The sequence below is a fragment of the Rhinolophus sinicus genome, linkage group LG04, assembly GCF_036562045.2.
Source record: "Rhinolophus sinicus isolate RSC01 linkage group LG04, ASM3656204v1, whole genome shotgun sequence".
NCBI lineage: Eukaryota > Metazoa > Chordata > Mammalia > Chiroptera > Rhinolophidae > Rhinolophus > Rhinolophus sinicus.
Window position 1 is genome coordinate 147,958,618 of NC_133754.1, and position 26,301 is coordinate 147,984,918.

The 26,301-nt window shown below is 40.6% G+C and overlaps 1 protein-coding gene and 1 long non-coding RNA gene across 5 annotated transcripts in view; one reads left to right on the forward strand and one right to left on the reverse strand.

Moving 5' to 3' along the window:
- The first annotated feature begins 1,042 nt into the window (after nt 1–1,042).
- LOC109449922 (uncharacterized) lies at nt 1,043–17,543 on the forward strand. Of its 4 annotated transcripts, XR_012495811.1 has the most exons (8): nt 1,043–3,207; nt 8,037–8,199; nt 9,880–9,907; nt 11,689–11,853; nt 12,837–12,975; nt 13,907–13,998; nt 14,411–14,523; nt 17,397–17,543. It is a non-coding gene; the product is annotated as an uncharacterized LOC109449922 (long non-coding RNA). The 4 variants fall into 4 exon arrangements; XR_012495809.1 differs by lacking the exon at nt 9,880–9,907; XR_012495812.1 differs by lacking the exon at nt 1,043–3,207 and adding an exon at nt 6,629–7,848 and having other exon boundaries at nt 8,037–9,907.
- GNA14 (G protein subunit alpha 14) overlaps nt 10,355–26,301 on the reverse strand; it is a 155,740-nt gene continuing 139,793 nt past the window's right edge. The window contains exons 3-7 of the mRNA XM_019736652.2: nt 20,159–20,313; nt 17,539–17,667; nt 15,264–15,393; nt 12,582–12,735; nt 10,355–11,384 (exon numbers count right to left, since the gene is read on the reverse strand). Of these exons, the coding sequence (XP_019592211.1) occupies nt 11,194–11,384; nt 12,582–12,735; nt 15,264–15,393; nt 17,539–17,667; nt 20,159–20,313 (759 nt within the window). The 3' untranslated portion in view covers nt 10,355–11,193. The remainder of the gene's footprint in view (nt 11,385–12,581; nt 12,736–15,263; nt 15,394–17,538; nt 17,668–20,158; nt 20,314–26,301) is intronic.

Here is a 26,301-nt window from a genome sequence, read left to right on the forward strand (position 1 = left end):
ATCTGTCAACCTAATATATCCCTGTCACTGAACACTATTAATTTAGTATTGCTCTGATAACCTTAATAATGTGTTCCTTCTAATGAGGTCCTTGTAACAAGAAACCCTGTGAGAGGGGTATAATACAAAGTCTGATCATCTGAAGTGTACCTAAAATAAAGCGTGTTGTAAAACCCCAACATTTATTATGCCATCATACCACCAGTGTTCCACTGGCTACCCAAAAGTTCCCAGTTTGGGGACTGGAAAACATTCAAGTGAAATGTAGATTACATTGAAATATTCTCAATGTCAATTTTATATCCACACTCACAAGCTATTAGAAATTGTATCTGGGGCTTGTTGCAAGGTCAGATAGATGGTTACAGACCTTTTAAAATGATGATCTCTTTGTGAATATGTGTATTACATACGGAAATGAATTGTTCAGGGAACGTGCACTTTAAAAATACTTCCTCATTTTCGTACTGACCAAATAGCCTGTGCTTCTTTGGAATGCTTATTCTTTGGTAAACATATGGTCGTTGATGATGATAATTTGTTTTTCACAGATCTGCTTCGGCATCACTGCAGTATTTCCTTCATTTTGCTGTTCTTATACCTTTTATGTGGGCTTCTGGCCCAGTTGCCGGTTGCAATCTCTGCCTTGGTTTTGTGTATTCTGATAAGATAATTTATACACACAAATGTGTACAGTGAAGTTCTTCCTCTTGAAATTGACCTTCATCTTTTCTTTTTTCCTGAAAATTGGTTGACCATGCTCACTAATGACTAACATTTTTCTAAGCTATAATTATTTCTTGCTATCGGTAGAATTAGATTGCTTGGTCAGAGGATTGCCCACTTTAACTATGTATATCTTTTTCAAATAAATTAAGTCAAATATTTCCAATCTTCAGTCTGCCTCTGTTTTTAGTTGACTGGATGGAAGTAGAAATATACCTTTGCTCGTCTATCTAAACTCTATCTACCATCTTTGGGGCCTAAATGAGTGTGGATAACTAACAGATTGCCCAAGGTCCTGACTTTTCAGTCAAAGCCAGCTGACAGCTTCCCAGTCCAGCATCCTCCTTGCTGACTATGCCTCAGTGGTGATACTTACTACATTCTTAAGCACCAAGACTGCCTCTCAACATCAGAAAACTTCAAATGGCTCATTTCCACAGTAAGTAATGAGTATATTTTGAAAGAAGGGATAGGAGAGAATCATTTACTTGCTGAATTAATATTAACAGAGATAATTAATTCACCTCTGATATGAAGAGTTCAGAATTTCCATTACTTAAGAAAATGCTTGGGCCAGCCCGGTGGCTCAGGCGGTTAGAGCTCCAGGCTCCTAACTCCAAAGGCTGCTGGTTCGATTCCCACATGGGCCAGTGGGCTCTCAACCACAAGGTTGCCAGTTCAACTCCTCGAGTCCCTCAAGGGATGGTGGGCAGCATCCCCTGCAACTAAGATTGAACACAGCACCTTGAGCTGAGCTCCCACTGAGCTCCCGGATGTATCAGTTGGTTGGAGCACGGGCTCTCGACCACAAGGTTGCCGGTTCAACTCCCACAAGGGATGGTGGGCTGTGCCCCCTGCAACTAGCATCAGCAACTGGACCTGGAGCTGAGCTGCACCCTCCACAACTAAGATTGAAAGGACAACAACTTCACTTGGAAAAAAAAAAACAAGTCCTGGAAGTACACACTGTTCCCCAATAAAGTCCTGTTCCCCTTCCCCCAAAAAATCTTAAAAAAAAAAAAAAAAAAAGAAAAGAAAATGCTTCATTACTACCTTTTGTTAATGATCTATTCAACCGCCCTCCTGCAACTAGAAGTGATTGAAAGCCACCATCTTGTATGCTTTGTCAACCAAGAGGAAATTGAAAATAATAACTTGATGCCAGAAAGTGCTTAAAATTTTAAAAAATATCCTACATTTTCTAATTGTCAGGTTTCACAAAAACTGTTGCTGTTGTATTCATTTCTTGAGTGAAAGTTATTTTATAAAGTTTAATGTTAATGGGGTAGAATCACTAGCTGTAAGCATAACTCCTGTCTCTCCCAGCATCGATGCTCTTCTCTTAATAGCTTCACACTTAGAGGTGTTCCAACAGAATGAGAACCTGCCTATCCTAACTGGCTGATAGGAAAGCTTAGTGCAGTTACGGGAATGATGACACATTGTTCCATAACATAGAGAACTAATCTGAGTACATTTTGTAGACTGATTGGAGATAAGACGTATCACACCTAAATCCCTAAGTGATGTGCTTGTATGTGTATTTGTATGTGTGTGCACACCTTCAAATAAAAATCAGAGATAAAACCATCTTGAGCCTTTAGTTTGAAGCACTCTGCACCTCCCACGTGATTTCTGTTTCTGCTTTTCTGAGTCAGCTACTAACGGACCTCCAACATAACATGAGTGAATACTGACGTGTTGCAAAATGGAGGACCAGAAGCAGAATGTACCACTCTAAAATATGCCTCTTTGGCATAAGGATATTTTGAGCTCATTATTTTTAAGAAACAGCAGACACATGAAAAGCTCTGAAAACTGAGTAGAAGTTGTCCTTTCGTAGGGAAATTTATAAGAGAAATCTCATTTGCAAGGGTGTCTCCCTCTCTGTACCAGAAAGAGAAGAACGAGACTCTAATTCTCTAGAAACTTATCATTGGAGAAGGTGCCCAACTCAAATCTGAATAACAACCTTACCTTCATTTACTATGCTTTTCCTGGTAACTTCCCATAACTGGCCTTCCCCACTCCACAGCATTTTTCTATGTCTTTAGCTGAAGAAGGTATTTAAGGTGATAGCTTGGGCCATTTTAATTCAGTTTTCTTGGTCATCTTCCATGTATACAGGAGATAGATGATAGATAGATAGATAGATAGATAGATAGATAGATAGATAGATAGATAGATAGATAGATAGATAGATAGATAGACATGTATATGTGTGTGTGTGTATATATATATATACATAAAACATAGGTAAATGTGTTGTTAAACTTGTTTTTCTCCTTTTAATCTGTTTTTTCTTTTTTCTTTTTTTTTTATTATAAAGATAGGGTCTCAGCCAAGAGCCTACAAAGGTAGAGGGAAAATTATTTTTCCTCCCCTACAGCTTGACAACTCATGATGGGACCTGCTGAGACAACATTCTTGCTCTGGAACCTGCAGATAGAATTCTGGAAAACTGGCAGAAGCCGGCGAAGGGTAAGAATTCTTACCAAAATCAGCTCTCATGGATCTCTGTCTGCAGTGCCTCGTTGAGAGAAGAAGGGAAGTTTCACCGTGCCCTTTGCTTTCCAAATTTAGATTAGCAGGAGGAAATACTTGTGTGAACTAGTTCCTTGGGTGTAGAGATTCTGGTAAAGACTTTTGTTAGGAATATTCTGGTTTTCTATTGATCGTGTTCCTCCCAGAGATGGTCATTGTTTTCTATTGTCTCTGTCTTTCGTGTTATTTGTCATAAGGAGGAAAAACATAAGCCAAATGAGGTTTTATTTTCATCTTGTTCTAAGTCTTGAGAGCTTGGGTTTTTGACCAATTTGAGAATGCTCTCTCTGGCCTCCACCAACCAGAAGATGCAAGTAATGGCTTCTATCTGGCAGCCAGCCCAATAGGCTGAGAATCTGAGACACAAAGGGACAAGCAGCATTCTCTCTGTCCCACTGTGCCAGCTCTCCCGAGAGTTTGTTAAGGGGTCCCAGTCCATAAGGGGCCTTTTTGTCTCAGCCTTCATTGTTTCAATTGTGCTGGAAGAGTTCCATTCCAGTAGCACCTGCCCAGTGTCACAGATCAGCAAGAGGGTCTGTGACTGGAGGTGTCTTGTGTTCTCAGGGAAACTGGAGACACAATTTTCACACCATTCTGAATGCCTGTGGTAATGAAGATCTTTGCTTTCTCAAGCTAACTCTTGGAGTGGACTTTCTGGATCTTGTGAGAGCTGCAACGCCTCCAGGGACGCCCCTTGTTTCCATGGTTAAGTCATAAAAAGGCTTATGGGTTTGAGTCGCTATTGAGATTAATATACCAAGGAAGATCCTATTCATCAACTTCTAGATCTGAAAAAACTTGTTTAGAGAACTCTCTTGCTAAACAATTGTTTTATTGGTACCCGTGGAATGATCACATTGAAAAGAGAACACAAAGGAGTGTAGCATCCAGCCTTAGGGACTCTCTTAACAAGATAAATTACAAAGTCCTTTTTACCTTCATTTTCAGAAGATCCTACCAGATTTAGAGAAGAGTTAGAAAGATCAGTGGCCATATGCAACCCCACTCACAGGAGTCTTCATTGGCTGCTCGGGGGTGTTCCTCCCTCTCATCATGATTGTACTGTAAGTCATAAGATAAGCCAGACAGCTCCCTAGGGAAACCCCTCTCACAGAGAAACAGATGACTGGAATTTCTCCCAGGCCCTCCTACACAAAATCAGGAAATGGATGAGCTGGAAGGTGATGTTCAGGGACTGACAGAAGTAATAATAGAGGCTTCCCCCCTAAAGTGAATTGGTCCAAGTTTGAATTTGTACACTCAAACAGAGAGCATATCAAGGCCTTTGTTGAATGCTTAATACAGACTTTACAAAGGCATAATGCATTCAACCCTGAAATTTCAGAATATAGGAATTTTCTTTTATTTCTATCTTAGTTGAAATGGAAATCTCCTCCCTGATATAAAGAAGTGATTGAAGATAATGTAGTTGGATGGGCAGGTCAGCCCCATGATATCATTCAGGCTCACCCAATTCCTTGAGGAATTGGAAACAACTGTGTCTTACAAATCTTTACAAAACCAGAAATGCAGTTCTACAAGCCATACAAAGTCCACCTATCCTTACCAATCCCAAAAGCTCCTCCTCTTCATCTCAAAATGCATGTGGACATGTAAAAGATTGGGACATTGGAAACAGAATTGTCCTGCACTTAAGTAAAGGAAAAAATTAAATAGTAATGACCCTAGATATCTGATAATAGGCAAATACAGCCCAAAACTTCTTGGAGAAAACTTAGATACTTTCTCTGTGCCTTTGAGATGTACATTTTCTACCCTCATCTTCTCTAGGACCTGAGAGCCATCTCTTTGAAATCCAAACTTTAAGGAGATGATTCTCCTCAGAGGGGGAAAAGAAAGGAGCTATTTGGAAATTGGGCAAAGAAAAAAAAAAAGTGTCTTCTCTGCAAATATTGGTAAAAAAGCTTTAGCCATCTGAGTAGGTAAACTTATTCTATCTGCCAGAAGCACAATTTGGATTCAACTGTTTTTTTATAAACTAGTGAGTTTTGTATGATTGCACCTGATTCATAGCTAAAAGTTTATGATACTCATACGGTCTCTGTTTGCATCTGTCCGTATGTTTATGTAGGTCTATATATGTATGTTGTAGATGTGTGATATTTTTCTACCTCCAGATGGAATAGCCAGAAATAATTTGTAAAAGAGCTATTCAATTGGCTTAATAATATGTGCTTATATGAAATAAGTATTTCTAAACTCTCAGAAATACAGAAACTAACCCAAGTGTTTTCTAAGTTCATGTGATCTGGGAAAATATTCAGTAAATACAGGCTAGTTTAAGTAGGTTTACTTAAAATAGGCATGTCTTCAGAGTTGTCAGAATATAGATGTACAACTTTTATTCTACCTAGGTTCATTAGTCAAATAGGTTCATGTTATCTCTGTTACAGAATTTGTCAGCAAGAAAAATAACAGGATGATGGTTAACTTTGTTTAATGAAATTTTTAGGAGTAATCTAAATATGATTTTTAAGACAAGTGAATTAAATAGATGTAAGTGCAATGAACTTTTTAACAATTATGAAGTTTTATATCATATATCTACTTTAAAATAGCTTCCAAATCGTTTTGGTAACTTGAAACCTTAAATTTTTTCCAGGTTAAATGATGGAAATTCATTGAATATTTAGATCATTTTCAAATAATGTAAAATACTGAAACATTAATTACTAAATATAGTTTTATCTACTCTTGGCTTATTACAAAGAAACTAAACATATTCAGGTCTGAAAGTAAATGTCTTGTGTTACACTGAAAAATTGTACCATGAAGAAGGATATGCTTCTAAAAATTATGAAATGTATTAATACATTTGCCAATCTACATAATGTTGATATGTAGTAGTTCAAAATCTCTTTCTCCTTAGTTTTCAATAGAAATTAAAGTTGCAAAGGTTGGGGATTCTAATTAATGTGTGTAATTAAAACAAGTAGAAATAGTAAGGGAAACATCTCTATTTTCACAGAAAGTAAGATATGTTTTTGGTTAAGAAAATGTATGAGGTATGGAGATGCATTTTTGTTAAGGGAAAGAAAATAATTTTGTCCTGAAGTAAAACCGATTGTTTCAAAATTGCAAAGAGGAGAATAAAGGACAAATTAAATGGATATAGAAAGTTGGGAAGTGAGAAAGAAAGGGAACCTTGTGTAACTAAGCTGGCTAATATCAATAGTGTACTTGTATAAAACTATAATTTTCTTTCATGTGCTAAAAGGATTTTCTTGGACTGTTGGTCTGCTCTTGATAAAAGATTGTGAAAGGTTTTTCTTTACCTTTTAAGTCATCTGCCTAGAAAGCAAAGAGTTTGTTTTACTAAAATAATTTTATATGCTTCATGTTATCTTTACCATTAGATCTTTGATTACTTAAGAAACTCAAGTCTTCTACATATTAAGAGCTAAGTTTTGCTTACAACTATGTAATCTGTATTTGCTTTTAAAATATTTTTATTGTCACTTTGATTAAATAGGTAATTAAGTATTGTTTCACAATGATCTGTTATCCTATTTGGCCAAGTATCCAAAACCTTTGATATTTTTGACAAACTTCTAAAAATCAAATTCTAAATTAAGTCTTTTTGACCTTGAACTAGCTTGGAGTATTTCAGAGAACTGAACATCTATTTCTACAAAATCTCAAGATTTGTCTCTCCTTATATAAAGAGATATTAAACTAATTAGGCTCTTGTTAAATTGCATGGGAAGGGCGGCCAGATGGCTCAGTTGGTTAGAGTGTGATCTCTGAACAACAGAGTTGCCGGTTCAATTCTCATATGGGCCAGTCAGCTGCACCCTCCACAACTAGATTGAAGACAATGAACTGCCACTGAGCTGCCAGAGGGGCGGCCGGATAGCTCAGTTGGTTAGAGCGCAAGCTCTCAACAAGATTGCCGGTTCCCACATGGGATGGTGGGCTGTGCCCCCTACAACTAAGGATTGAAAACGGTGACTGGACTTGGAGCTGAGCTGCTCCCTCCACAGCTAGATTGAAGCACAATGACTTGGAGCTGATGGGCCCTAGAGAAACACACTGTTCCCCAATATTCCCCAATTAAAAAAAATATTTTTTAATGGAAATATTTTTTAAAAATTGCATGGGAAGCATTGACAAATAAGAGGTGACCCAAAAATTTCTTTAGGTTATATTTGTATGGATACATGTTATTAATATAAGTATTCCAGAAGTCATGAAATTCCTAGAAATCTGATATGTCCTGGTATGTTATCACTTGCAACTCTGGCTATTATCTTAAAATACATGTCACAGAAACAACCAAATTTCCTTGTTGATTGCATTCATTTTAAATTTTTTTATCATTTATAGATATTATTGTTTTGCTTTTGCAAAAGTGTTTCCACAAAAGTGCGTCATCTTCAGGGAGATTTATGGAATGGGTTCTGAAAAGTACAGGTTTCTGATAACTATCAGATCAAACCATTGAACTGGGTAAGAATTAAACAGGAAAATTCTAAGGAAAAACTGATTCACAAAACTGCTAACACAAGATCAAGACCAACAAGAATTTATTATATGGGACCGAAGGAACTGATGAGGGTAATTATAATTTTTATAACTTTGTTTTGTTTTTCCAGATTTAAGGAAACCTTTTTCTTTTCTCTTAAGCTATCAGTGACTTAAGCAATTTCTACTAAGAATTTGGAAATTCTTAGTGAGCATTCTTATTTTCATGACAACATAGGAATTTGCATAAGTTCAATAAGAATCTGTTCTCCTTCTAACAGGACACAATTGGAAACACTGGCTATATTATCAAGACTTTGACTGGAATGTCATATTTGAGAATGTGCATAGAATCAGATATGACCAGTTTTAAGGAACCAAGGCTGACTTTAAAGCCAATAAATCCCCTTGGAAAAACCATCTGGTGTCTTGCAGCCTTACCAGGTAAGTTACAAGGGTCACTTCCTGGCAGGTGCAGGAACCTCAGGATATACTGGGACCTTGAGAAGAGAGGAAATAATCCCATTGTTTTGGTATTGCAGACAAAATCTGAGGGCAAGACCTTGGCTTCCGAGCCTCTGAGAGGCTTTTAAAAAGTCCAACCTGACACTCCTTAAGGAAAGTTCTGGCAAAGAGATTTAAGAGACTGTATATATAGTCAATCACTGTTCTTGCTGCAATTATGTAAATAATCAGGCCAATTTTACTGAGACTAGATTTATTTTGCAAACAAATTAGTTTTACTGTAATTATCTTTGGTAAAAATGGGGTGATTATAGAGAAAAAAAGCTTCCTTCAGTAAAAACTATACTGTACCTAGTGGATATCTGATTCTAGGCCTGTTGATTGTCTGAGATTTCATTATCTACCTGTAAACTGGACTGGATCCTGAATTGTAGTTTCTTCAAATAATCTAGCTATAACTCTTCAAACTAACATTTCCAATTATTTTCCCCACTCTTTTGACTTGGAGTCACTAAGAACAAATTGTATGAAATCCCTAGAAATCTGATGTAACCTGGTCTAATGTTATCATTTGTAATTCTAGTTATTATCTTAAAATGGATTTTACAGAAATAACCAAATTTCCTTGCTGAATTCTTATCAGATCTTTAACCATGGCCATTTTAAGATTTTTTGTCATTTACAGAAATTATTGTTTTGCTTTTGCTAAAGTGTTTCCCAAAGCCCTGCAAACTGAGTGTGAACAACTTGGTATAAATTTCAGTGAAATGGCCACAATGGCTCCTGTTCAAATACCATTCATGTCTGATGACATCGGAGACACTCAAATTGCAAAAGATGCTTCGTCTAAAAATCTTCTGACTGGTTGCCCTCATGACTCATACTGAGTTTGTAATTTGCTTCAACCATTAACCATTGTGGGGTTTTTTGTTTGTTTGTTTCGATAGAAATGCCTCTTATTAAGTACCTGATTGCTCGTGCCATATTGGCCTAACTTTGGTAGCCCACCTCCTAAAATGAGACACAACTATTTAACTGCACGGCTGACCTAGTCTCAAGACGAAGAGATTGGTTCAATAAAATAATACAGCCCATCTCTCAACTTAGCTTCTGGACTGTGAAACTCCTTTGAAATTTGAAATGTAGGACAGAAAGAGATCAGAATGTATACCATCCCAAAATACGCCTCTTTGGCATGAGGATTATTTTGAGCTGATTAATTTTTAAGAAAGAGCAGACACAGGAAAAGCTCTGAAAATGTAGAATTAATTACCCTTTGTGGGGGAAATTTACATTAACAAGAGAAATCTCTAGTTGTAAGTGTGTCTCCCTTTCTGTACCAGGAAGAGAAGGATCAGATTCTAAATCACGGGAAACTCTTATCACTGGAAAAGGTGCCTAACTTAAATCTGCATAACAACTTTACTCTTGTTTACTGTGCTTTTCATAACCTTCCATAACTGGCCTTCTGCCCTTTGCCCACCCCCTCCTCCAACACCTTTCTTTTGTCTTTAGCTGGAGATGGTATTTAAGGTGATGATGGCTTGGGCCACTTCTGGGAATGACTCAGTTTTCCTGGGTGTCTCCCATGTATACAGGAGGTGTGCATGTTATTAAACTTCTGGGGTTTTGTCCTCTTGTTAATCTCTTTTATTACAGGAAGGGGTCTCAGCCAAGAATCCAGAAGGTAAGGGTAAAATTATTTTTCTTCTCCTACAAGTACATTTAGAAAGTTTCTGAGTAGTTAACTGTTAAAGTTACAGCATTTTTCTTTTGAGGAGCAGAACCATAGCTCCTCAAAAACATGAGCTCTGTCGACTAGACAAAATAATTCTCTAGGTAGTCCACCAAAAGAGGCTTTATTTGGGGAAAGAAAAAGAAACAAAACCACCACAGCAGTGTGAGGACGCACACCTCTGGCCAGCCACCTATGTGCAAAAAGAAGTACCCCCTTCCCAAGATGGCCCCCTATATAAATCCCTCTCCCTGAAGTTGGAACCATAAAGTTTTAATAGGAAGTCAGAACTAGAGAGTAACAGGGAGCCCAGCTCCACCCATAGACCTCCCAGTTCTACGGTTAGTCATCTTAAGATGCCAGTTCACTTTTATCAGCTCAAAGAAACATAACTTAATCCAATGCTAATGGCAGAATGGTATATTCTTAGTCTCTTAAGAAAGGCACAGCATACATGGTTCAAGCAGCAAAACTGGTGGCCATCAAAATTTTGGCAGAAGTTACATTATATTTGTTAAACAAGTTGTACTTTTAGCCATTTCATCAGTTTACAAGGCATAGTCATATACATTGGAATACACACATACACTCTTTCCACCAGTACAACATATATGCTGTCTAGAGACCATGTACCTTATGTCAACTTTGGCTTCATGGTGAAACTGTAGTAAAACGAAATTAGATGCTCTGACATAGTCGTTACTTAGAACCGACTGCTTTAAAAAAAACTTTGGTGGCCTGTTAAAGACATCATACTTCAGCATGAAGAGAGAAAAACAATTAAAAATGCCTCAAAATCACAAGATTTAATAAAAAGCTTTAAAACTCAACTTTCTTTAAAAAAAAAAAAAAGTCACCCAAATTAATCCTAGAGGTCTCAAGGCATGATCTCTAGATTAACAGGCCCCCACCCCTCTGTTACATGATTTTTAAAACACACTTAAACTTAATTTTAAAAATAAACAGTAAATCACAGTGGCTTTATAAAATATCAAATTCAAAATGACAGTCTTACAGCCAAAAGTCAAAAGAAATATAAAAACAATTTTGGAATAAAGACTTTTAAAGTTTTGCTAAACTTAAATATCTTCCAGGCTCCATCACCCATCTCTGTGCCGGTGGCCTTGGTGCTGTCCAGTGGGCTGGGTCGGGTGATGTCAGAAGCACTCGGAAATAAACACAAGGGGCTTGCTTGCGAGTCCTGTCTTCTGGTTTTGGCGAGGAGTAGGCAGCAGTTTTTAAACTAGGTTGAATTCCCGCAGGTTTAGTTGTAGAATTGTGTCTTTCACAGCAGCGAACACAAAGCGGATGTTCTCTGTGTCTGTAGCACATGTGAAGTGGGAATAGATAACTTTCTCTTTGTCAGGATTCTGATCTTGATAAAGCTTCAGGATAAAGTCTCTGGCAGCTTTGACATCCTGCTTTGGTCCTGGTCATGGGAGCAGGGAGAGGAATAAAGAAGAGAGATATGAACTCACCACCAAATCCTCCCGAAAATCATTTTCAATGTACTCTTATTCTTATTTGGGGTGCTTCTTTGAGCTCTTATTTCTAGGGGCATGATTTTTATTATATCTCATTATGAACCTGTAGAACAGTAAAGTGTCTACTAACATCTGCAAATTGTACTTTAAGGCAATTTGTTGAAAAATTGTGACCCAATTTAATTTTCTGATTTGGACATTTAAAAAAAACCACACTTTTATTTATTTTTATTTTAACTGTTTTTCCAGGACCCATCAGCTCCAAGTCAAGTAGTTGTTTCAATCTAGTTGTGGAGGGCGCAGCTCACAGTGACCCATGTGGGGATCGAACCGGCAACCCTGGTGTTATAAGCATCGTGCTCTAACCAACTGAGCTAACCGACCACCCCGAATTTGGACCACTTTTGAAAAGAGGTAATTCTTATTAACTCAGGCAGACAGAAGTGGACTAGGAGAGGGAAAAGGAAGAATATGGGACTAACGTTATTAGGCACCCAAGTCTGCTTTTCAAGTTTGTGGGCTGTATACTACGTGGCCAATACGTAAAAGGAGAGTGCTGACACACTGCTCCTCTGACTATCAATGTGAAACTTAATTATATTTGAGACCTCCAGTATCAGAAGTAATTAGCAATAGGGCATAAACTCTCCTTTGTATCTGTCATGTATATAAGGAACCTCAGTGTCTACCCTGTGTCTGGGAAAGGGGGCTGCCACACTTTAACCTACACCTAAGAAGTGCCAGGTGCTCTGACCAGCACCAAGAATGCAAAGATAAGTCTGGCACAGTCTCTGCCCTCAGGAGCTGACTGGGAGAGGGCTGAGTGAGCAGACAATGCTATAGTGACGAAGGCCAAGAGCATGGTGAGCCCCGCGGGGCAGCCAAGAGAGCAGGGGGTGAGGGTCAGAAGAACTTCCCAAAGGAGAGGGTGCCTGAGCTGGGTCTTGACAAACAAAGTGAGTTAGCAAAAGGAATTGCCAGTTGTATTCCAGGCACCAGGAGAGACATGTGTGGGGACTGAGGCGAAAGCACACAGTAATGTGACTGAGCTTCTGTGAGAAAGTCTGTTCTAGACAGACTGGGGAGGCTCCTATGAGCTCGTTACGAACTAATTTCAGCAAGGTCAACAAGATGAAACTTACCTGTGTATTCTGGAAAATAGCTAATTAGATGAGAGTACATGATTTTTTCTTCCAAAAGATCCTTCTTGTTTAAGAACAAAATTACAGATGAGTTCAGAAACCAGGGGTAGGTGATAATGGTTTTAAATAAGGCTTTGCTCTCTTCCATGCGGTTCTAAGAGAGAAACAAGGGACTTAAGGTTAACTAGACAGAAAAGCCATGCTTTGGAAGCAACATACCAAATCACTGGTTCCATCCATCTGTGTCCCTCTCAGCCAGCTCCAGTCTCGGCGTCACTGTCCTTGCCATAGCTGGTGAAAATGTGGCCACCTCAGGGCACCAGGCTTCCTGCTTCCATTTCCACTTTCTGGATCTCCTATATCACCCAACTCTTCTCTAGCCCCAAACTAACAAGTAAGGATATAAGACTTTTGTGCAGCTTGAAACAAGAAGGGTCATAGCCGTATTTGACAAGTTTTCTGTGTAGAATTGTTGGGATTACCAAGAGGGGCAAGTTCACAGCTTCCGACCTGAGACACCCACGCTACTGGGTGTGGGCCTCCAGACTGTGCGTCAGGAGTCATGTGACGACAAGGGAAAATAGAGCCCTTCAGCAGGGTCGCCTCCTTGGACACTAGCAGGGAAGGGAACTGGCCTTACTGAGCACTGACCCTCTGCCAGGCCTTATCGGCGGGCAATACAGGCAAGCTCCACAAGGGGAACAGAGCCCCCATTTTAGGGATGAGCATTCTATATTGTTCATGAAATTTAAATAGTTTCCCAAGGCCGTACAATAGTAGGATCTAGTGGAAATTATGCAGAAGGACAGTAACATTTCTGAGCATTAGACACTGGCAAGAAAATATCAAATGTTCCTAATTTATGATGGGCAGACAGGCACATACAGAGCTCACCTGATGACAATAAATGTTCGAGAGTATTCTGCTCTCTTAAGTATTTCTAGGAGGAAAGAAACAAGAACTTCCCTTTAGGGAGGGAAGTGGTCGGACTGAAAAACATCAAAGCCCAAAGGGACATGCCATCAATCTCTAATTCCTACAACTCCCAGACACATGGGTTCATTCTCTTGCTGAGTACCATTTTGGGGCCTAAGATCTGGAATTTATTATCAGAGAGGTAACCCCTCACTTGCTTTTAAAGCTTCTTTAAAATTTATTATGATCTTATCAATAATGATGTCCAAGGAAATACAGTATATGAAAAAACAATTCCTATACAGCATAGTAAATGTATCCAACACATATCCACAACCAGGAGGGAAAACTGGAGTGGCAACCACAATTTTTCTACAAATACCTTGTGATTTTTTTTATTTTTTTTTTAGGAGAAGAAAAAATATTTCATGTCTTAGCACATCAGGCTGACGTACTTGTCCCTGCACACCTGACTAATGTTTTAAGTTTCCTGACAAACATCGTAAGTAATTCCTGAGACAAATTTGTAGCTAATTTTTCATATTGATAACTCGAGGCCTTTCCTTTTTAAAAAGGTTTCTCTATTGGAAGAGCTGAGTAGCAGCCAAGATTTCTATCCTCCTTTGCACAGTGACACTAGTAAAGGGGTTAATCCTCCATTAATTAGCTAATGTTACTATGCTCCTCAGAGAAAAGTCTGGTCTCCAGAAAAACAAGGTACAGTTTGTTCATAGTTATTGCCTAATCCTGGACAGAGTTCCTTATTGATTTACTTTCATGCTCGAGAAGCAAGAGACATTTTTCTAAAAGGTCAAGGGGTCTTGTGAAGGGTAGGGGGAAGGATGAGGGTATCCCACAGAAAATACCCCCAACCTCACAAAGAAGTGACTGTGAGGGTTCATGTCATTTTCCAGGCAGACCCAGCTATTGGAGTGTGACCCAGCCGCACTATGGCAACTCTACAGAGGACACTGAATGCCTGATGGGGGTGGATCGTCCCCGTTGCCCTGAGCAAGCCCCTTCTAGGGTAAGCAAAGGGCAGATGCCATCCAAGAACAGCAACTGGCACCACTCCCCATGCCAACTCAGCTAGGAAGCTAATGTGGGAGTGCAGTGGGTCATGGAGGTTGGGAAGCCCATTCTCAGGTAAGTTTATTAGAAATAGCATTGCTAAACTCTGGCTATTCATTAGTATACGGGGGGCGGGGGAGGCTTGAAAAAGACAACCCCAACTCAAACCCAGGAATATGAATCTCGACTGGGGGGTTCCAAAAAGGTGGTATTTTTTTAGAACGCCCCAGGATTTCAATATGCAGCCAAAGCTAAGAACCAGTGCTTCTCAGTGGCTCCACCCTTGGCAGCACATTACGTTAGATCCCAGCCTCGGGCTGCGCACACCACCAATTAAATCAAGCTCGGGTTGGACCCAGGAGTTAGCTTTTTCTTTAAGGTCCCAAGGAATTCCAGCATGCATCCACATTTGAAAATCAGGTTTCCAGGTCAAGATGATTCTCACACTTGCAGGTTTATGTGAATTACCTGGGATCTTGTTAAACACAGATTCTCATGTATTCGGTCTGGGTTGATTCAGTAGATCTACATGTCTAACAAGCACCCAGGTAATATCTGTACTGCTAGGCCAGACTTCACTTTGAGAAGCAAGGTGATTGAACCTCAGAGTCTTGTGCCAGAGCTGGCTGGCATCTGGCAAGCTGCAGACATAGGCCTCTGTCTTCCACAACTAAGCAGACTTCCCACCCAGCATACCTCATTGTCACCCTCAGCCAGGACCTGGTCATATTCACTCAGGGCAACCAAAAAGATAATGGACGTGACGCTCTCAAAGCAGTGGATCCACTTCCGTCTTTCGGAGCGCTGGCCTCCAACATCGACCATCCTGTTCAAAGAAACTCAGATTACTCAAAAGCTGGAACTCATAACTCTGGAGAAAAGGGACGTGAATCATTCTGTCATGGAAATCAGCACTCTTTAGGGTCCTCAATAATTTTTAAGAGTGAGAAGGGGTCCAATGTTTAAAATGTTGGAGCACCGCTGCTTTGGGCAAGGAGGAACCACTGGAAGTTTCCTAGCAAAGGAAGCACAGAATGTAAGTGAAGTTACTGAAAACAGATGCTAAGGTCACTCAGGTGGACCCTGCTGAGGACACTGGTTAGGAGGCTGTTGCAATAGTCCTGCAGGAAGCGCAAGCGTCCACCTGGGCGCTGCGGTACACACTGTAGTGCCAGGACACCAGCCACCAAGGGGCAGGAAGGTAGGCAGTCCTCCAAGGCCACTCAGCTTTCTCCAGGCCTTTGCCCCTTCCTGTTTTTATGGCTCCTCTCATTTATCCACAGATCCTTTCTCCATTAGGTGGCTGCCGCCCTTTCTTCCCCATAAATATCTGTAAGTGCCATCTGTCCAATATGGAAATCCAAAGTGTCTGTGGGAAAAATTTCAGGGACTCAGAGCCAAAGGACTGTCACAAGCTCGAATGCTACAGGGGTCAGGCAGTCTATGAAAATGAGTCAGGTGGCCCTGTGCAAAGTAGAAAAGCATGCACTTCAAGAGTGCTAGGGGCCCTGTCTGAAGGGATGACTGCTACCCAACTGTAGTCAACCACTGAGGGACAAAAAAGCAGGCTCTCTACGACCAGGTCCTCAAACTTTTCAAGAGAGACTAGATGTTGTTCGTGAAATTTTTAAATATTGGCTCTAAAGTGTTTTAGAACACTAGGTGGGCCAAAGAGAATACATCTGTGGACCAGACACAGGTTTCAGAAGTTGCAAGCTGCATTGATTCTGAAAAGGTTTAGATAAATTCATGGGCACACAGCACAGGAGATGTGCTCACAAAGATGCAGATTTTCCAGGGGCTCAACCACAGGGCTCTGCCAATGCCACACTGCTCGAAAAGCACTGGGATGTAATAGGGTTTTCAGACAGAACCTGGACATGGCAGGATTGGATTTGTGTTGTCTCAACTAGAAAAGCATGTGTAATAACTTATTAGGGGGAACACAGGCACTAGTGGATATAAAAGTGCTTTTTGATCCCATAGAAAAGCATTATGAAACTAGTATTATGAAACTGTCTTAATCTGGAAGTGAGAGCAAATGGTGAGAATCATCTTCAGGAAATTGCAAATTGTACTTAGTGCTTAGACCTATTTTTTTCAATGAGTAAAACTGATAAAAATCATTTTTTTTAAATGGGAGCGTGGGACACTTGGCACTACAAGATTTCAACACCATTGTTTTAGTTTAGTCCAGTGGAATAGTGCTTCTCAAACTATCTGTGGTGAAGTACTAAGTTTTTGTTTGGGCTTTATTTTGTTTGCTTTTCCAGTCTAATGTTTTTATTAAAAATATATTTAAATAAATAAATAGAAAAATTCAATTAAAAATATATGAAATTTAAGTCCTCAGTTTTCTAAACATTAGATTTAATAAACCTTATGTAATATTTAAATAAATAAATCAGAAAAACATCAGAGGGTGAAAAACATAATTTAAAAAATTAAATGCATAGATTTTTGAAAGTATGCCAATAGATGGATAATTTAGAAAATCATTATTACATACATAACATTTTCTTGTCAGAAGTGAAATAAAGATTTCTCATGTTGAATATGAAACACTGTATATCAATATTAAAGTTTTGACACAATAAAAAAAAGTGCTTTGCAATTTGCAGTGCCATGCATATGTACCATATTATTCATTTGCCATAATTAAATGTAATGAAGATTTACTTACGTCATCCTAAAAATACTTCCTATATTTATATGTGGAAATTCATACTTTTTTACACAGCTGTAAAATAGTTTATATATACATTATCTTGCATAATTTTCAATACACATTTTGGATTAATTCTTAGTTGTTTTGTTTTGTTTTTCCAGGATAAACCGTTTGATGGAGAGGGCCATATTGCCCCAAAAGATATAACCCCTTTTAGGAATAACACATTCAAGAATCCTTATGGGGACTTCCAAGCCTGGACAAACAGATTCTTAATGGACGATGTCAGGGAGACATTCTTACCGAAAGATGATATTTTCCAAGTCAAACGGATACTCGATGATGCCGGTTGTAGGCACTCGAACACGAAGTATGTCTTGCTCCGTTGGCACGAACGACAGCGTGGAGATACGGTCAATGTCAGTTAGATAACTGTAACATTAGAGGACAAGAGACTGAGGCTCAATTTAGAGAAGGGAGAAGTGTCTCACACTGCAGGGACCCACTCAGATTCCAGGTTCCATCAGTGACTTTGAGAGCCAACACGCCAGCTCTCCTCCAACTGTTTTGTAGAGAATATGGATCAGAAGGTTCATGAGCCTTCTGGGAAGTCTGTACATCACTCCATCTCTCCTGATTCTAAGCTCATCACTATCTGGCCAGGGAGAGAGACAGCGGGGCAGGAAGGAATAGGATATTGGACTCTGCTCTCTGATCTCTCACCTGTCCTCATTCCCCTCTCACACTCAGCCTCATCCAAGAACATTATAGAATGTAGATGCCGTTCTTGAACACTTTTCTCAGTGAAATAGAGTTTCTAAGAAAATATAAAGGCACAAAACAGGCTAACGGCAAGTTCTTTCAAAAGTAACAAGACAACGTTTTTCTGTTACACTGGGAAATTAAACATCTAAAATAAACCAAAACTTGTCTTGGATTATTTTTGGCCATATGTTAAAGCCCTGAGCTTAAAACATACCCCTTTTCTGTGGTAAAACAAGAGGACACTTTTGTTAAAGCCTTTATAAAAGGCATTTGGGGGTAAAATAACTAACTCAGGCCCTGGCCAATGACCGAGTTCTGAGCCCCTGCAAACTGAGGCTGGCCCTGCCTTCTTCCTACACAGGCAGAGCCTACCTCGTCCTGAGCAGGTGCTATGAAGGAGAGCCAAGACGTAACAGGCTACCACTATTCATTGTGCAGCTCACAGCACAGGGAGCAAACCCCTGCAGCAGCCTTCTGAGACCCACTCCCTGTGCCCCATACGTGACTCCAAGGCTTATAACCATTGACTTCTGTGTGTGACTTTGTTTTTCGCTTATGCTTATCTCATTCCACCAAGCTGTATACTCCTTGACGCTAGACAGCACTGGTTTCACCTCCCACCCTTACCACAGTGCCTAGTCCACAGCAGGCACACATCAAATTTTTGTGAAATAAATGCCTGTCCAAAGAAGCAGACATGACTAGCAGAGTAGATGACAGCCACTGACCTGGACCAAGGAAATGTACCGGTGTCTTCAGTCTCACCAGTGGGACAACTGTCTGGGTTTATTTTCTCTGATGCAGCTCTGTCTACCCCCCTGCCACTTCCCACATTCCTCTCGAGCTTGCCCCAGGTTTCAGGGCTCCATTGAATTTTACAGCAGTTCCAGTGGGCCTTTTCCAAATGGATCTACATCAAGAGCCCCAGCCACTCCCCAGGGCCTTCACAGAAGCAAATGACATTAGGCCATCTCAGGGAAGGGCCAGGGATGCCTTGGCCAACGGGAGGGCTGTCCCTGACTCCCCATCTGTCAAAGGCAGTCTGCTCTCCCCCTTGGGACACTGCCTCCCTTCCTTCCGGCTCTTTTCTGTGTCATCCAACACGTTAATGGGACTTCTTTTATTTCCTTTTCCTGCTTTGCACTTAAATGTTCCTGAGCTCAGATGGGTTGTGCCAACCTAGATTAATGGGTTAAACACTCAGCCTGGCACAGATGCCCAAGGAAACAGATAAAATTCTGGTTTCCTTTCCTGCCTACTGTCTTATTAGATAGTGGGGTAAATCACCCACCCATGCCAGCACCTGAAGGGAAGGAGACATCTCTGGAAAGGATTTCATGGCCCTCAGAAGATGGAAGATGACACGGGCCAAGGGGGAAAGAGCTGAGCTGTGGAAGCAGGAAGCAACCCCTCTTCAAGGACCCATGATTAAACTATTTGCCCAGTGATCAGGCTGACAGAGGAATTGCCTCAGGAAATTCTTAAGTATCTGAAATTCTGTGATCTCACTGGGATAGTTTGCATGCAGAACCATTTTATTTCTTTTACCCTGAAGATAACTTATTTAAAACTAGAGCTTTAGAGATCCAAAATACAGTGTATAGTCCTTTGCAAGTTGGTAAACAAAGGGCTCCGGGACTGAGCATCTTGTGTGCTGGGCCACTAGAGGGCAGCACAAGACCGGCCTTTGGAGGGCCTAGTGCATTGCAGCCTGAACTCTGATTTTAGATTTTAGAGTAGTTGAACCTGGCATCTACTGATCAGGAAACCAGAAGACAGAGGGATAGGGAGAGGAGGAAAATGGAAGCCAGAAGCTGATATAGTTCTTATTTAAATCAGATCATTTCAGTACCCCAAATGAAATCAGTTCCACCAAGAGAACCCCACCTTTGATTTAGACTCTAATTGAAAGGGAAGGAGGTTTAGGGCATGATGAGGAAAGGCAGGTAAGGCAAGTAGAGATCTGCGATACAGAAGGGGACTGAAGGTTTTAGGAGGTGGGAAGAGACACACCAAGAAGTAAGAGAGGAAACAGACGAGCGGAAGGGAGGTAGTCTTGTTGCTGAGCTAGAAGCAGCCCCTACACATGCTTTGAAGTACACGTAGCATGCTGGACTGAAAGCCCTTTGGGCAGCCACGCCCAGGGCTCTGTACTCACTATTTGGCAGAGTCTGACAGCTGGTATTCCCTCCTCCTGTCGTAACACTCCTGGATGCCTGGGTCCAGCCAGAGCTGCTTGATGGCTTCTGCCTGATCCCTAGGGAGCGCACAGACCTTGTCTACTTCCACTTCTCTGATTAGCTGAGCATTTTCCTACTCAAAGGAAAGAGAACCTTTCATTAGGCAAAGGAAAGGAAGCCAACCCATTGGTGATAAGACTTGCCCTGGTTCGTGGATCAGGGACGATCTCGCTAGGAGCTGGGATGTGGTAGGTGGTCCCCTCAGCTGCAGCCACGTTGAGTGGAGACGATGTGTCTGTGTAACTCAGTGGAGAGAACTCCTGAACCCAACACCTGTGGCTTTCGGCCCCAGCAGTACTCAGGGGCCAGTTTCACCAGCATTCAACACCCACTCGTGACTAGAGGAACACTGGAATGACCATCATAGTACTAAGAAACTTTTCTTCCTCGTTAATATGCTATCGTTTGAATCTCTGCATAGCTAATGGAGCAATTTAAAAATAACCAGTTATTATTGTCAGTGAGATACCAAGGGGGAGAAAGCAGAAGTGGGTGGAAGCAATAAGGGAGTGCATTGTCTTTAGAGGATTGAAAAACAATAGTAACACCAACTAATCGCCCGTCTGCTTTCTTTTTCCTCTTTCCTTCATTAAAAAAAAAAAATTAATTACTTTTTTAGAGCAGTTTTAGATTTACAGCAAAACCGAGCAGAAAGTACATAGAGTTCTAATACACTATTATTTTTATTATCCTGTGTCACTGATAAAACTCCCACTGGGAGAACCACTTCCATTACAACCCTACCCGCATGCCACTGCTTGCTATACTGTTATTTATATTACCATCATTATTAAATAATTATTGCACTAATGCTATTGCCCTATTATTGCAGTAATTAGGATCATTATTACTGCAATTATTACTATTATCACAGTTACTATCTATTACCCACTTAGTATGTGCCAAGGATTCTACATCCATTATCTCATTTAATCAACGGAAGGCTAGCACAAGACCAGAAATCTTTCCAAACCTTAGCAAATAAAAATGATAAGGTTGGTCTGTATCCACAACGTGTCCATGTGCTGATCCCACAGACTCAGCATCCTATCCTTGGCTGCAAGTTGCAGCAGACAAGAATCCTGCCGAGAAAGACAGAAGCCCAGCCCCTTCTTCGCTCTGCCATCTTGCCACACGTCACAGCAGCTACATCATGCAGAGCTGGCTATTCACTGGCAGCTGTGAGTCAGCACAGCATCCATTTGGCAGCTGTGATGTCCTCGAGTATATGTGGTACCCCCTGAAAAGTTGCTCTTACTTGCATTGCTCATTCTCTTAACAGTCCAACAGGGAGCCAGAGAACAGGGAGATCTCCTAGATTCACCTGCCTCCAGCACAACCAAGGGCTGTGATGACATCACCATAACTTTGCCCCACATCCATCACAAGAGTGGATAAAAACTCTTCCCCTAGACTGCAGGATGCTCAGGCAGGTAGATTCTGAAACAAGATCAAGGTAGAACGGGTTAGTGGGAAGTACCCTGGAAGGGTAATCGGGGCCCTGAGTTCGAATTAGTGCAGTTAGGACCTTTAAGAACCCTAACAAGTCACCTGCCTCAGCATCCTCATGGGTAAAAGGAGACAGTGATTTTCAGAAGAACCCAAGTGTAAGTAGAATTAGTCTTATTATTGTAACAGATGACTAATAAATATTTCTTGTTTGCAAAACAGGACACATTGATAGCCCTTAAACTATGATTTCTAACCTGCCCACTAGCACATTTTGTATTGTGTCCTATTCAGCCAGAGAGAATGATAAATGGAGAACCTGGGCAGTATTTATATGGAGCAGAAGGGCTGTCTCCCACTTCCTCCCCTCTTCTCAGCACCCTCCCTTCTCCCAAAGGGATCAGATGGTCTCTTCTCCCCCTGTGCTTAGCTCTACCCTCTAAATTTAAAGTATGTGCTTTCCTCTCTGTCTTCCTGACAAGTTAGGAAATGCCGTGAGGGCAGAGCCAATGTCTTATTGGTCCTTATATCCCAGAACCTAGCACAGTGTCTGGCAAATAACAGGTGCCCATCTATTGATGCAGGGTTCCAATAAACATGTGCACCACTCATAAAAATGTACCTGAAAGAAAAATCACAAGGAAATAACAGCAAAAGATGCTAGGGCAGGATAGAAGCCTCTGGTCGTGGTGTTTGCACAAGGAGCTAGAGGATAGGAAAGTCTCTCAGAGAAGGAAATGCTCCGGTGACGCTTGGCCAATCTGTCTTCCTCTCTCTGCCTCTGGTGGAAGCCAGCATCTTTGCGTTTTAGGTGCCTGCTTCTTATTCTGCTCTCCTAAATGTAACTATTAAATTCAGCTTAACTGCTAAGAGGTAGCACTGTGAGAATCGCCAGGGATGTTACAAATATTTCTGCCTCTTCTCCTAACAAATCTATGTAGGATTGTACTCCATGGTGCATGAAATGTGGAAGCAACATTTGTCTCTTTTAGGAAGAAACTTGAGTCACTCAGGAAGCCTGGCTGATGGAGGCTGAATTTTGTCTCATGACAATCACCATAGCAGGTGAAAGGGAATGTGGTAACTGACTCACTAGCCTTTAATGAGCAGAGAGACCTCCTAATACACGATATTACATATGTAGCATGAGTGAGAAATCAATTTTTATTGTGTAAGCTGAACTTCGGTGGCAGTTTGTTACTGCAGCATAACCTGCTCCATCCTGACTGACACATGTTGCAATGGGTAAACCCAGCATCTGGCTCTTCCAGGCATTAGAAAAAGTGGATCCCAGTGAAATATCACAGAGGAATGCAGCCTTCTACGTAGGCTGCTGGGGCATGGAATTTGGGGAAAGACATAGATCTAAACTTTCAGGTAACCAGGGGAGCTCAGCCAGGAGAGAAAGACATTTTGTCTGTTCAGCCAAGTGAGAGGACTTCGTAGGGAATCTGGCTTGATGGAAGAGGGGAACTCAGGCTCCTTGGAAACCCAACAGTAGAACGGGTTTGGATCAGACTGAACTCAAGTATTCCAAGTTTAGAGGTCTCCTGGTTAGTAGCTCTCCCACCTGTCAAGATCATTTTCTTAAACTTCTGATTTTGAAATAATTTAAGACTTGTGAAAGTGTGGGGAAAATAGTATAAGAGTTCTTCTGTGCCTTTCAAGATTGCCCAAATATTAACAGTTTACTACCTTGATTTATCATTCATCCCCTCTCCTTCCAAGTGTATGCACGCGCGCACACACACACACACACACACACACACACTTTTCTCAAAGTATTTGAGAGGGAGTTGCAGATACTATGCCTCTTTATCTCTAAAGTTTTCAATGTGATTTCCTAAAAAACAAGGACATTCGCTTATATAATCACAGTACAAAGATCAAAATCTGGAAATTAACACTGACACACTATTATAATCTAATCTTCAGACCTCATCCAAAATTTGCCATTTATCCTATTAATGTCCTTTACCTGCCCAATCAAGGGTCACATAATGCATTTAGTTGTCTATTTAGTCTCCCTTTATCTGAAAGTTTCTGCAGTCAGAGAAGTCACTTCTGTCACTCTGGTCAAGAATGGCCTGACAAGGATATGCTCTTTAGTCACACGTCATCATGAGGATGGCTGCTAGATGGCACAGCCATCCCCAGCGAACATTCCGGGGACAAATACTATGAAGGGTAGGGAGGAACGAAGAAGAGAGCGACCTGTTTTTTTATATAAATTTTATCGAAATACGATATGAATGACTATATAGCAGGCCCTCGAATAATGTTCTTAAACATCATTTCGTTGGAAAGTTGATGAGATGCCACAGGAACTTCACTCTTGTTTACACCAATTAACCTATAGTAAAACTGGTTTTGTTATATGTAGTTTCGCTTAAAGTCACGGAACCTAAGGACACCATCAAGTGAGGACTTACTGTAAGCTGTTAACAATGTCTGTGTGTTACAAAAAGTGGGGCATTGTGCATATTTTTCTCTAGCTTATCTAAATAGTTTCATACACAGGAGCATGAGCATTTTGAGAAGCTGTTCAAACTAACTCTACGGTGCCACCTTCTAAGAGCAGGGGGCCCTGACGCGAAGTAGGAACAGTTTTGTGTCATTTAAGACTGGCTTCTTCATCTCAGGGAAAGAGGGGAAGAAAAGCTGGAAGAGGTACAGCTTTTGGAAATGCTGTGACTTGGGGAGGCGACATGCTGAGTCTGAGGTGGCTGCCATCTAAGTAGAGATGTCCAGGAAGCAGGTGAGTAAAATGGGTCTGCCGTTCAAGGGACAGTCCTATGCCAGAGGAGCATATTGTATTGAAAAGAAACAAAAACCACCAAGGAGTAAATATTGCAGGAGCAAATTCAGCAGATACAGAAACCTGACCAGTTTTCTCAAACACAGAACTCATAGCTGGCTTTTCCTCTTTTCCTTTCTCAAAAAAACCCCACCATTTTCACTGCTCTGAAGGAGAAACACGGAAAACAGATGTCCTACATGTATGCTTCACTCAGAAAGTCCCAGGGTGACAGTGAAAGGAGCTGCTCATGAAGTGGCACCTTGCTGGTTTCACACATGGATCCTCGGCTGCCTGGGTGACAGACCCTGTCGAGCCCAGCAAGCCCATCTGGCTGGAATCCAGAGCCCAGTGGGCAGCCCAGTTCTCCAGCAGATCCTGGCCCTGAAAGCCCTCTACACCATTAACCACCCAGGACTACACGGCCCAGAGCTTTTCTCCAAGACTGACTTTCTCACTGACTGGGGAAGATTCTTCCCTTAGTCAGGGAGCCAGAGTTCTTGTTCTTGCATCAGATATTTAAGCATTTTCATTAAAATCTACATTCATTATCATATTCTAGATGATAAAAACCTAATTTAACAATATGTCAAGTATCTACTGTCATACGTAATACCTATGAACCTCACAAGTTTTGTGAAAACAAGTGAGGTTAAAATGAAACCTGTGATTGAAAATGAAAGTTCCCTGTAACATAGTATTTCTGAATTTTATACAATCACCCCTACTTACTTTAACATCTACATCAAGATCTAGAATTACACTACCTATCCTATTAAACAAAAATTATAAACAAAAATTACAGTGCTCCATGAACATCAGCTTTTAAGGCATCTTCAATATTAAAAAGAAAAATGCCAGTCAACTATACTAGAGAAAGGAGCTTTTTCTCCAGAAAAGAATGAGGAACTTCTGCTTCTGGTAAAGAAAAACTAGGAAATTTGGATCAACTCTCCCACTAAGGACAGCTAGAAATGGTGGACATAATATTTTCATAAAATATAAGAAAACTAATGAAAAAGTAAATAATTGGTGGGCCAGAATATAGGAAAAAATGGTATGCAAGGAGTTGAACCCAGCACTTGGGAAGCCTTTCTCTCTGGGGTCTGCTTATTCTGGAAGGGGCAGTGGGAGGTAGGGTAGCTCCTCTGTCAACATCATGGGGCTAAGGTGACAGGGATTGAAGTGTAAGGGTTAGCAAGAGCAAAAGCCCCTGGGAAGCCCTCTGGCTCTGGGTTGGGATACCAAAGAGCAGCCCTTTGGGGGTTGCAACTCATCTTGAAATCATTATAATTTCAGAATTGAATATCCCCAGATACCTGGCAGAAGAAAAGGAAATTCCCTTTTGGAGTTTGGACGATAACATCTTCCTCACCCTCAAATTACTGTGTCATGTGTGTCTGGCACACCAACAAAAATAACCAAGCTTAAAAAGACAACGTCAAAAAAAAAAGGCAACAACTAAAAAGATAGAAAAAGATATACCATGCAAACCCTAACCCAAAGGAAGCTGGAATCTCTCTATTAACATAAAAGTAGACTTGAAGGTTTATTTATCAATAATACCTCAATAAAGCTGAAAACAGTAGACTTTAAGGTTAAAATAACTAGAGATGGGGATAATTCAAATGACAAAAAGGTTCAGAAAGACATCATAGTTCTAAAGTTCTATGCAGTTAATAACATAGGCTCAAAATATAGAGAGCAAGATTTCTTAGATCTAAATAGCAAAATAGACAAATCTTCATCTTGCAGGAAATGTTAACCTACCTCTCTCATAACTGACAGAATAAAGAAACACAAAATTCAGTGGCG